Source organism: Lepidochelys kempii, chromosome 3, assembly GCF_965140285.1.
Source record: "Lepidochelys kempii isolate rLepKem1 chromosome 3, rLepKem1.hap1, whole genome shotgun sequence".
In the NCBI taxonomy this organism is placed as follows: Eukaryota; Metazoa; Chordata; order Testudines; family Cheloniidae; genus Lepidochelys; species Lepidochelys kempii.
In genome coordinates, this window is record NC_136382.1 from 157,549,791 (window position 1) to 157,561,665 (window position 11,875).

The 11,875-nt window shown below is 46.7% G+C and overlaps 1 protein-coding gene across 2 annotated transcripts in view; it reads right to left on the minus strand.

The window, feature by feature from the left end:
• Positions 1-11,497, minus strand: part of GALNT14 (polypeptide N-acetylgalactosaminyltransferase 14) — a 184,536-nt gene extending 173,039 nt beyond the window's left edge. For both annotated transcript variants that reach the window (XM_073338658.2, XM_073338657.2), the window contains exon 1: positions 11,281-11,497. In XM_073338658.2, the coding sequence (XP_073194759.1) occupies positions 11,281-11,406 (126 nt within the window). In that variant the 5' untranslated portion in view covers positions 11,407-11,497. The remainder of the gene's footprint in view (positions 1-11,280) is intronic.
• Positions 11,498-11,875: the final 378 nt, after the last annotated feature.

The following is an 11,875-nucleotide window of genomic DNA, read 5'->3' on the forward strand; positions in this document are numbered from 1 at the left end:
TCTTATTCCTGTGACAAATTACTGTGCTAGGGGAGGAAAACAGTGATCACCCTCACTCTCTTTGAAATGAAAACTGGTATGAAGATCTTCCCACAAAGATGATGCTTATGAAAGGCATGAAGCCACTGCACCAAATTGCAGCATATACATTATATATGTAATTTACTGTATATTGTGTAGCACCCAAAGTGTGCTAGGCAATCCTTCAGCTATGCAGACAGATACAGTCACTGTCCCAAAGAGTTTATAATCTGAGAGCAATTTGGGGGCAGATTTTCAGAAGAGCTCACTCAACGGGCTGGGTTCTTCAGAGCTCCTAGGGCAATCTGGTTATAAGGGTCACAATGGGAGCTGCTGAGTGGGTAGCGCTTTAGACAGATTTGGGGCCTAAGTGAGAGCTGAGCCCCAGTTGTGCGCACTGAGCACTTGAAAATCTGGCCCTAAGGTCTTTGGAAAAAAACGAAAGTCACTTCTCCTGCCACCTCCCAGATGGAACAGAGCAGCTGTTCAGCTGCCCACTGCATTGCCGTGCTAGAAATGGAAAGTACTGTTTCCACCTGGAACTTTAGGGGGAAGTTTAGGTAGGTGGGATGCAGTTCTCAGAGTTTTGCCAGGATACCAGGATTACAAAGGTGCCAGGAGATCTTGCAGTACAGCACCCCCAAATATTCGGGTGAGATACAAGGCTCAGCACTGAATCAAAGAGGACAATGCCTCCTACTAAACTGTCACCAGTACTTCCCACAGCATGTAGGTCAGTGGTACTCACTGTGTCCCTCATGGCTCTGAATCAGGGACATCCAGGGCCAACTGTGTTAAGACGAAAATCTGTATTTGATTATGAACCAAATGTGTGTTCCCTGAGCTTCACCCTGTGACTTTTTAGCTAACGTGTCTGTATCCCTCTGAGGAGGAAGTAGAGGGCCCTGCCTCCCTAGCTACCTCCCACAGCTTCCGCTGCTGCCCTAGAACTAGCCAAGCTAGGAGTGCTTCCAACGCCAGCTGTCCAGCCCCAGCTGCAGCTGCTCACCAGCCCCCCTGCTGGCCCCCTTCTGCATGGCCAGGGAAGGAGAAGAGTAGCTCTTGGTGCACAATCAGCCGCTGGAATATGGAAGATGAGAATAGGAGCTCTCCTGGCTCTGCTACAGCTTAGGGAAGTGCTTGACAAAGGTCCTCTCCCCAGCACAGCCACTCAGGGTACCCTAGAAAAGGAGAAGCTGAGAACCTACACTAGATAGGCAAAAGGAACCAGAAACCACCTGCAACTCCACTCCCGGGGTTTCTCCCAGCACTGGGGAGTCCTTAGCAGGCACAGAGCCAGCACCTACACCTCTCTGTCTCTCTCTCTGTCTCTCTCTCTCTCTCCAGAGCCCCTCGTGCAGAGGTGGAGAGGCAGGAGCCTGTTGCATTAGCACTATCCTCAGCTGGCATATGACCCCTAATGGACTGTTGCCAGCTGGCACAGGTTACAGCAACCCCTAAAATATCAGAGTTCTGGCAAAGTAGCACAAAGAGAGCAGAACAGGCCAGACACTCTGCCCCACAGTGCTGATTGTAACCGCCTGACCTTTCTGAAAGAACATTTGGCCCTCAGACTGGCCACTGCTGATCCAGGTGTTTCATGTAGGTCTCCCATCAACATACTGCTCTAGTTCAGAGCTACTTAGTTTAGGAATTCTGACAGGATTAACCCAGAAGGTCAGACAATCACAAGCTAGCCTGAGCCAGCCCCGAAGGGATAAAGATAAAAAGCAACATGGGGGTAGCGGGGGGGAGGGGATAGAATGACGTAAATCTAACCCTCCTGACACTGAATATATAGAAATTCTTTTAAATTGTTCAACGGCCTTCTTCATAATGATCTTCAGAACCGTATCTTCAGAGTATTTCTACCAGGGTCCTGCCAAGGGCAGTCAGGACCAAGAGTCAGAGCAGGGTCAAACCTAAGGCTGAGAGTAGCAGGGGAGCTTGCAGTCAAGTTCCAGGCCAGGGTCAATAGCAAGGATCAGAGTCTGAGTCAGGTTTCAGGGTCCGGGGCTGGAGGCAAGGTCCAAACTGAGCTGAGATCAAAGCCAGGAACTGATGATCAAGAATGGTCATGGTAGTTACAGCAGATCCACACTGTTGCCTGGACACTTCTTGGAACGACCCTTAGGTTTGTAGAGGGAAAGGAGCCAATCAGGAGCCATGAGGCTGCTGCCTGTCAGACCCCTTGAGGTGGGACTTCCCACAGCAGCTAATGGGTAGTGAGACACAAATTAGTTACAGCCACTGCTGGGTGACCGCATGGAGGTGTTCGCTGGCAGCTCTATAGACCTGTCTTTGAGACTCACTGGGCCTTCCAATCTCAGTCCAAGAGTGAATGGCTTTGAATTTTCTTGGCAGCGTTGGGTACTTCTCAAAATCTTTGTACATTCTTTCAGAGAAAAAAGAAAATTTTCTCCTCCTTCCTCTAAAATGTCAAACAAAAGGTTTTTTCTGCATCCAAGCTTTATTGGGCTTCTTCTAAGTAAACAGCCAAAAATTTTTTGCCCTTTTTAAAATTTTTCTTTTTTTACAAGCACAAAACACTGGAAGGTTCCTGGATGCCTGATGCTCATCATTTCGTAAAGTAAACAGGCCTTGTTCAATCAATATTTATGCCCCTATCACTCACAGCAGCACCATGAAGCTGTAATGGAATGTAAGGGGGGCAAATTCATTCATTGTAATTACCAGTGAAAAATTAACAAGGGTTTCATTTACTGCCTATTGTTTTTCAGATATCTCAGAGAGGCCACTCATGCGCAGTCAATAGATTAATTAAACAACACAGATAATATAAGCCTGACACCATTTGTCTATGACAGTTTTATTATTATTATAGTCAGCTGAGTTTTGCCTGACCAATTGGATTGCTAAATTCTGACAGAACTTTGTGTCCCGCTCAATGTTCAACAAAGACGCAACTGTTAGCAACCCGGATGGATACTGTGGAAGAAAACTATTTTCAAAGCCTAGCTACAGTTAGGAAAGTGACTGAGAAAACAGCTCCTTCTTATTCAGCAGGTCTGCTCCCTGGCTCATCTGAGTCACACAAACACAAAATGAGAGTGTTGTTTTTTATCACTGTTAGACATGCAGTTGAAATACAGGGTATGGGAGAGCAAACTAGATTTGATTCTAACAAATTTATTTGAGCATAAGCTTTCGTGAGCTACAGCTCACTTCATCAGATGCATTCTGTGGAAAATACAGTGGGGAGATTTATATATAGAGAGAACATGAAACAATGGGTGTTACCATACACACTGTAAGGAGAGTGAGCAGGTAAGGTGAGCTATTACCAGCAGGAGAGCGGGGAGGGGGGTGAAACCTTTTGTAGTGATAATCAAGGTGAGCCATTTCCAGCAGTTGACAAGAATGTCTGAGGAACAGTGGGAGTTGGAGGGGGGGAATAAACATGGCGAAATAGTTTAACTTTGTGTAATGACCCATCCACTCCCAGTCTCTATTCAAGCCTAAGTTAATTGCATCCAGTTTGCGAATTAATTCCAATTCAGCAGTCTCTCGTTGGAGTTTGTTTTTGAAGTTTTTTTGTTGAAGAATTGCAACTTTTAGGTCTGTAATTGAGTGACCAGAGAGATTGAAGTGTTCTCCCACTGGTTTTTGAATGTTATAATTCTTGACGTCTGATTTGTGTCCATTTATTCTTTTATGTAGAGACTGTCCAGTTTGACCAATGTACATGGCAGAGGGGCATTGCTGGCACATGATGGCATATATCACATTGGTAGATGTGCAGGTGAACGAGCCTCTGATAGTGTGGCTGATGTGATCAGGCCCTACGATGGTGTCCCCTGAATAGATATGTGGACACAGTTGACAATGGGCTTTGTTGCAAGGATAGGTTCCTGGGTTAGTGGTTCTGTGGTGTGGCGTGTGGTTGTTGGTGAGGATTTGCTTCAAGTTGGGGGGATGTCTGTAAGCAAGGACTGGCCTAAAAGTTGCAATTCTTCAACAAAAAAACTTCAAAAACAGACTCCGAGAGACTGCTGAATTGGAATTAATTTGCAAACTGGATACAATTAACTTAGGCTTGAATAGAGACGGAGTGGATGGGTCACTACACAAAGTAAAACTATTTCCCCATGTTTATTTCCCCCCTCCACCCTCCACTGTTCCTCAGATGTTCTTGTCAACTGCTGGAAATGGCTCACCTTGATTATCACTACAAAAGGTCGTCCCCCCCCACTCTTCATCCCCCTCCCCCGCTCTCCTGCTGGTAATAGCTCACCTTAAGTGATCACTCTGGTTACAGTATGTATGGTAACACTCATTGTTTCATGTTCTCTATGTATATAAATCTCCCCACTGTATTTTCCACTGAATGCATCCGATGAAGTGAGCTGTAGCTCACGAAAGTTTATGCTTAAATAAATTGGTTAGTCTCTAAGGTGCCACAAGTACTCCTTTTCTTTTTGCGAATACAGACTAACACAGCTGCTACTCTGAAAACCTAGATTTGATTCTGGCTCACGCATCACCAGTTTGTTAGTGTTCTAGACATGCTGCAAAGCCTGCCTTTACTCCTGGACATTTCAGGGAGGGCATTCATTGACGAGTGTCATTATAGGTCCCATCCTGTGACCATCAAAGTCAGTGCCAAATCCCCCACTGGCGTCAATGGGCACAGGATCAAGCCCTCCATTATGTTAAATTGGCAGACTTGTGTTCATGTTGGAATACACAGTTCAGTTAATTAATGTGTTAAGATCTTAATTTTGGCAGCGTACATTGTTGTTTTAATCTATGTTAAACTCCTCCAGGAGACTGGCGCTGTAAAACCTGGAGAAATTAAAAAAAGAAAGATTATCAGCTGAACTCTGGATGCAGAATCTTTCCAGCTGGTGCTGATGCAGAAAGAATGCAATGTGATATTCAGATCCCAATTGCAGAACTGGTAACCACCTTTCTGACTATGGGCCCAACCTTGCAGGGTGCAGAGCAAGGGTGCCGGAACCTTTGTAGAAGTGTGGGAGGTTGCACAGTGCCCCACCCTCCCGCCCCAGTTGCTTATAGAAGGAATTGTGGGTCCTCAGCAACTTATAGAAAGCTCTGATAACTTCAGAGGATCACCCCCCCCCCCCCCCCCCCCGCACACACACACACACACACACACACTGCATTTTAACATTAACCATTCCCTTTTGTTGAACAAACTATATCTACAGTAATAGTTACAGGATATGTCATGTCATATATTTTGCGGTTTAAATTATTTTTATACCCTTCAGTGTTTGTAACTCCTCCTTGGAAACATGAAAATAACATTTGTTTCTCCAGGAGGTTTTTAGTTCCATGTTTCTTAATATGACATTAACAGGGCCTTGATATTTTTGATAGTTGGAGAGTCTTCTGGGATGCCTAGATGTCTCTTCCTCCACGGTTCAGCCCCACTCATAAAGGTCCTGCTCTCCTCTACAATCCATCAGCTATGCTTCATCCATACACTAGTGGGAGCAACAGGGGGCTCCTTGCTCTTTCAAGGCCCTCCCAAGCCCCGCCAGCCCCTGAAAGCGAGAGGCCAACCAAGCTGGAAACCTGACCACTGCCAGCATCAGCACAAGCATTGGGAATTGGGTTTGCCAGCTCAGTGCCACTAAGCAGAGCCCACTGCATGTATTCCTGACAAACCAATCTGCGAATTTACTTGTAATTAATCCAGCATATCAATTCCTCTCATTATTTCTTAATCTAACTAAATTATTAATTTTGATATGGTTTTTTTTTAATATGAGAGAAAGACAAAACTCCTGCATAAAACACAGGGAGGCAGTGCTGTCTAGTGGTTAGAACAGGGGCAGGGACTCAGAATTCCTGGATTCTGCTCCAAGCTCTGACACTGACCCACTAGGCAGTTTTAGGCAAGTCATGGATGACCTAATTTTCAAAGGTTCTGAGCCACTCTATCTCCCTTGAGTCAATAGGCGCTGGACATGCTTAGCTCCTTTGAAGGCCTCAATTTGTTCCGCTGGAAAACAGAAGGGGCAAGGGGGATTGGCTGACACTGATTAATGCTTGTGAAGTGCTTGGAGATCCTGAAATGAAAGGCTCCGTAAGCACAGAATATAAACCACTGAACCTCAGCTGATCAGAAACACAGAGCTGCTGTACAGTGGCTCCCTCGTAAACCATCCAGCAGACAGGATTAATGTTACTAATCCCTTGCTTGCTAACTGGCTCACCTGATTAGGTGTCTGCTAGACAGCGGACACGAGAAGACAGTCACACCATTCCAGGGGGACTCGCCTCACCTACCTTTCTTCACAGCTTGATGGGACTCCAAAAAGAACGGAAGAGAAGCACAAGAACGTTTTCCCCAGCCAGACAGGTAAGATTCAAACTGTCCATTGCAAATGCAAGAGGCAGCTGTAGCATCAGCCTGGACGGCAGCAGCCGATGCACTGGGGACTTCATTCCATAACCAGCCAGGCGAGACACCTCTTATGACTTTGAGTGGGACACATTTTTAATTCCATGCCCCATTGTTACTATGAGCTTATTGCTTAAAATAAAGGCCTCAGCAAGAAGTCCCTGCTTGAGTGAACTGCTGGCAGTGCCTTCCTTGGACAGGAAATGTTCCATGGCAGCTCCTGAATGTGATAAACCGCAGACTTGATGCAGCCATTAGCCAGTGATGCTCTGAATTAGGAAGGAAGGAAGAAAGTGACTAGAAGAAAAGTGGGCAAGGCTAGGAAAGAAGCAGAGAGAGGATCAATAAGGTAATAGCTACATTTACACTGCAGCTTGCAGCATGCTTCCCAGTGTGGCTAGACAGATATGCTAGCTCTGCTTGAGATAGTGCCCTAAAAATATGCAGTGTAGCCAGGGGTAGCAAAGGCAGTGGCTCAGACTAGCCACCCAAGTACATACATAGGGACTCTACAGGTTTGTGCTCAGGCGACTAGCACGAGCTGCAGCCCATGCTTCGCCGGCTACGCTGCTATTTTTAGCGCACTAGCTCAATCGGAGCTAGCGCGTGCCTGTTTACCCATGCTGGGAAGTCTGGTCCCAGCTGCAGCGTAGACGGAGCCACAGAGAGTGCGGTGCAGGGAGATAAAAGTAAGAAAGAGGAGGTGAAATCAGGTAAAATAAAACAAGCATGCTCCTATCCATTCTGCCAATAGAATATCAGCATAGGGAAAGTATAGCCACTGTGATAATGTCCTGGACTCCTATGTAGGAGACTCGGGTTAGATTCCTTAGGCCTAGTGCTCTTCTCACCAGTGTAGATCAGGAATGCTTTGCCATGGAGGTTGATGAATGGAGACACCTCATTTCTCCATTAGGAGTTACACAACCAGTTTACCCTATTACTTTACATATGATGTTTCCGCCATTACAATATGAGCTCCTTCTAGGAAGTTGGAGAGGGTGAGGAAGACCTATCTGCATACTGCAAAAGTATTGCTTTCTACTGGGTTAGCAGCTAGCCAATATCCAAAGTACATAACCTCATGGCCAGACGATTGTACTGTCCTATGCCCAAGGACCTGTTCTCCCTTTATTGCTGCTTCACTGGCTTTGATGCACATATATGAAACCAGATTTGGATCCCTTAAGAGGGGTTAAATGAAGTGACATCATGTTCCTTTCCTCACAACTAGCTCATATTTCATATTACTCGAAAGTAGTTTCCAAAGCCAAAAATGTAATGCACTAAAAAATGAATCTGTACTGTATGAATCTCAGGGGGATGCAACTGTTTTGATGGAAAATTCAGAGGAAATGAAGGAGAGGCAATTGCAGCTGTCAGATTTCCGGAGTTATGGCAACTTGGCAGGTGTAACTTAGAAATGTAGGGCCTGATCCTGTAGCCATGAGGAAATTACCCTTGACTTTGAGGGGGGAGGTTTGAGCTTTGGCCTGCTAAACTCAGGGTTGTGAGCTCAATCCTTGAGGGCGCCATTTAGGGATTTGGGGCTTTGAGCAGGGGGTTGGACTAGATGACCTCCTGAGGTCCCTTCCAACCCTGATATTCTGTGATTCAATAGGAACAGGATCAGGCCACTAACAAGGTGGTTAGCAGTCCAAAGAGCAGGGGAAAACACAGTCTGTATGTGTTCTGTGGATATTCAAAGGGGGCTGTAAAATGAAGAATCAATTCTACTGCAACTGTTTTAAGTAAAAAGGTTCATTTGAAGGAGAATACAGTACATCATGGCTGACAAGCGAGGTTTTATTTTGACGTTTTGAAGAGTGCATTTTCAATACAAGCCTATTTACTCAAAGGGATAGTTATGGTTAAGAGAGCACTTTCATTCTAAACCTCTGTTTCCAGTGACTTGTTACCTTCCCCCACAAAAATGATCTTTGGGCCTGAAATTGCACAAACTCATTCTTCCATCCTAGATAGGAGAGATTATGGGAAGCCTGAAAAATCCATTCAGTCATTGTTGTTTGAAAAAAGCGTAAAAAACCAGTGACTTTTGCCACATGAAAACCAACGTATTTTTACCAATTTAGGAATTTTTCAAACAGCAACTTGGATTTAAAGTTCCAGACTTGGCATACACATAGTCATTTGTGAGAAATATCTTAAACAGACACAATTTATATAAAAATCATGGGCCAGATGCCCCTTTCAGTTACACTGGTTTAAATCCGGAGTGAAAATCTGATCCAAAGCCCTTTAAGATTCCCATTAACTTTATTGGTTTTGGATCAGATCCTAAACCCTCTGATTTCAACCAAGTCACTCCAGATTTACTGTTTCAGAGTAGCAGCCGTGTTAGTCTGTATCCGCAAAAAGAAAAGAAGTACTTGTGGCACCTTACAGACTAACAAATTTATTAGTCTCTAAGGTGCCACAAGTACTCCTTTTCTTTTTGCAGATTTACAGTGGTATAATCAAAATCAGAATCTGGTCCCAGGTATTTCAAACAGTCAGTTATTTACCACTGTTAGTACCACCATAGGTTATTAAAATGGAAAGAATTTTGAAAATGTTCCTGGTTTATGCTGCTTACCTACTTTTTGCATTTCATGCAGTTTGGATTGTGAAACTAAACTGGTCAGTTTCAGTTTCTGTTTCTAGTAAGTTGCAGGTTGCTGTCTCATGCACTGTACAATACTGTTCTTTGGGCCCAGAACACTGAAGGGGAATGCTCAAGTCCAACCAGAAACGGCTTTCACTGAGACAAAAATGAATGTCATTGAAATATTTATATTCATATTAGGACCCTGACTTTTTTGTTTAACTACATAAGTGTAGTGATTTAAACCAGTTGGTGGCATCTGCAGCTCTGCCACAGACTCACTGTGATGGACAAGTCCATTAAATTCTCTCTGTCTGCTTCTCTATCTTTAAAATGGGTATAGTCATGCCTACCTCAGAGAAGGGTTGTGAGGATCATTCACTTATTGTTTATAAAGTGCTTAGAAATCCACAGATGAAAACTGAAAGTGTAAACTGCTTTCCTTGTGTGCTACATGTCTCCCTTTGTGCCTGATCCACAGAGGACACGGGTCTGCTATAATACCCAGCTAGGGGACTTGGCCCGGATTCAGCGGTCCATCTGTATTCCACATAGCACACACTTAACTTCAGGAATGTGTTTAAGGCCCATTGGGCTTTGCTGAATAGGGGTGGATTTAAGCACATGCAAAAATGCTTTGCTGAATTGGGGCCTTAGTTCTCCATTTCACACTATACAGATTCATGCTTTTAGCCCTGGAGCTCCAATCATTAGTGATGATGACCATTACAAGTGTGCAAAGTTGTCTTCGTTACTATGCCGCATGTATCATTTTCTTACCAGTTTAGTTATACACCAAGCACAGAGCTATCCAGAGCATTCAATTCAATTACTATTTTAAATTTAGAATACAAGGGAGTGTGCTCACAGCAAGCCAAATAACAAGAAAAGTGTATATATCTCTAACAGGCAAATATTAAACTTGAGACTGATCTAGGGAAAGGGGAGTGGATAGAAACATTAAAACTTTTGGCACAGATCGTATAAGCAGAAAACTAGAGCATGATAAAACTATCTAGCCGTGGTAAGGCCTGGTGAGGTCATAATTTGGAACAGGGAGCGCAGTTACAGTCAGCATATAAAAACAAGCAGCATAGGAATGAAGATGACACAGCAGACAGAAAAAATGATACATGGACTTGAGAATCTTGGTTAGTCAAAAAGTTCATAGACACGTAGGCTGGCATTCTGAGAGAAAACTTTAATACCCAGGGCCAACAGAACAGGTAAGGGCTACAAGGCTGAGCACAGTGGTATCAGACACCTGACAAGGTGGCATGAACTTCAGAGAAGGTGTCCAACCAGTAACAGGAACTGAAGCAAGAACGTCGGTACACGGGGCAGGATCTGACTCACACTGGTATAAATCAGGAGTAATTCCACTGACAGCAATGAAGTTACACGGATGTAAAGCTAGCTGGGGTAAGCAAGAGGAGAATCAGGTCCATCCTGAGCAGACAATACACAGATTAAAAACTATCAGAGGCAGCAATAGGTGCCACTAATCTGACTCGCAGAAAGGAATTAAGCAAGCCGCGAAGAGGGAAAAATACTTGCTGTACTGTATGTACTTCATACAACTGCAAAACCTCTGGAGAGGGAGCAACCCGGGAGGGGCTTTCTGGCACCCACCCCTCCCAAACATTTCTTACAGGGTCCTTATCTCAGCTTTCACAAATGACAGAATGCTCAGGTCGGGTCATATCCTTCAGGTCTTACTCAGGCAAAACTCCTGCAGATTGCAAGGAAACCAGCGAGCTAATCTCCAGTCCCATCACAGCAAACGCTGCTTGCCTTTGGGCTATGGCTAGGCTGCCCTGCAATCCTGTTCGCTCCTCCAGCCCTACATTAAAAACCCTTTGGGGGGCGGAGGGGAGGAAGAGATGGTGGCAAGGGTTTAATGGACAAATGTAAGCCACTGGTGATGATGCTCTGAGTGCATCATGCCCTGGTTTGGTTGCGGAAGTAAGAGCCTAAAGGACTTCACTGGGAAACTGTTGCAAAGAAGTTGGCATCCAGTTCCCCAAGCCAGGCAACAGCATGAGCACAGGGGGAGCGAGGGCACCGAACCAAGCGGTTCTCCCACCTGTGACTGTTCTCAAAGCTGCCCGTGTGCTCCGGGCATGTCCCCGCGGCCACTTGCAGGGGCTCCAGCCCGCGGGACAGCTGGGCACACCACACTGCTCTTGCAAAGCCCCCTGGCGCCGATCCGGGCTGGACCCCAGCCACCAGTCCCCGAAGAGAAGCGGGTGCTCCTTACCTTTGGCGTCTGCCCTTCGGGTCCTGCCACCTCCAGCCTCCTCCTCGCCCCCAAGAAGAAGAGGAGAGCAGCGATCCCCAGGATCCCCAGGAGAGACAAAGCCAGCCGGCGACTCGGCCGTCTCATCGCTCAAAAGTCCCGCCTGGCGGCGAGGCGAGGCGCGGGGCAGAGGGGCTGGTACCCCCGCGGCGGGCTGCTTCCCCTGCGCGGGGCACGGCTGGAGCCGGGGCTGCGCCGAGCCGGGGCGGAGACAGAGAGCGGCGAGTCCCGGGCTGGGCGCTGCGCGGGGCGGGGGAGGAGGAGGAGGAGGAGGAGGGACCGGGGCGGGAGAGGCTGGCTCCAAGCAGGAGATGCAGCGCCAGACGGTGTCAGGCTCTCCGGGAGGCAGGAAGGTGGCGGTGTGTGTCTGGCTGTGTCACCCGGGCTGGCAGCGCCCCAGGAGCAGGGGGAGGCGCTGCCGGCTGCACGGATTCCCCTGCCGCTGCCAGCCCCGGCTCCTTCCCCCAGCGCCGCCGGGATCACACCGGCTCAGCCTGCGGCCGCTGGGCCGGGCCCTGGAGCTCGGGGCGGCTCCGGACTCGGGCGAGCGCTCGGC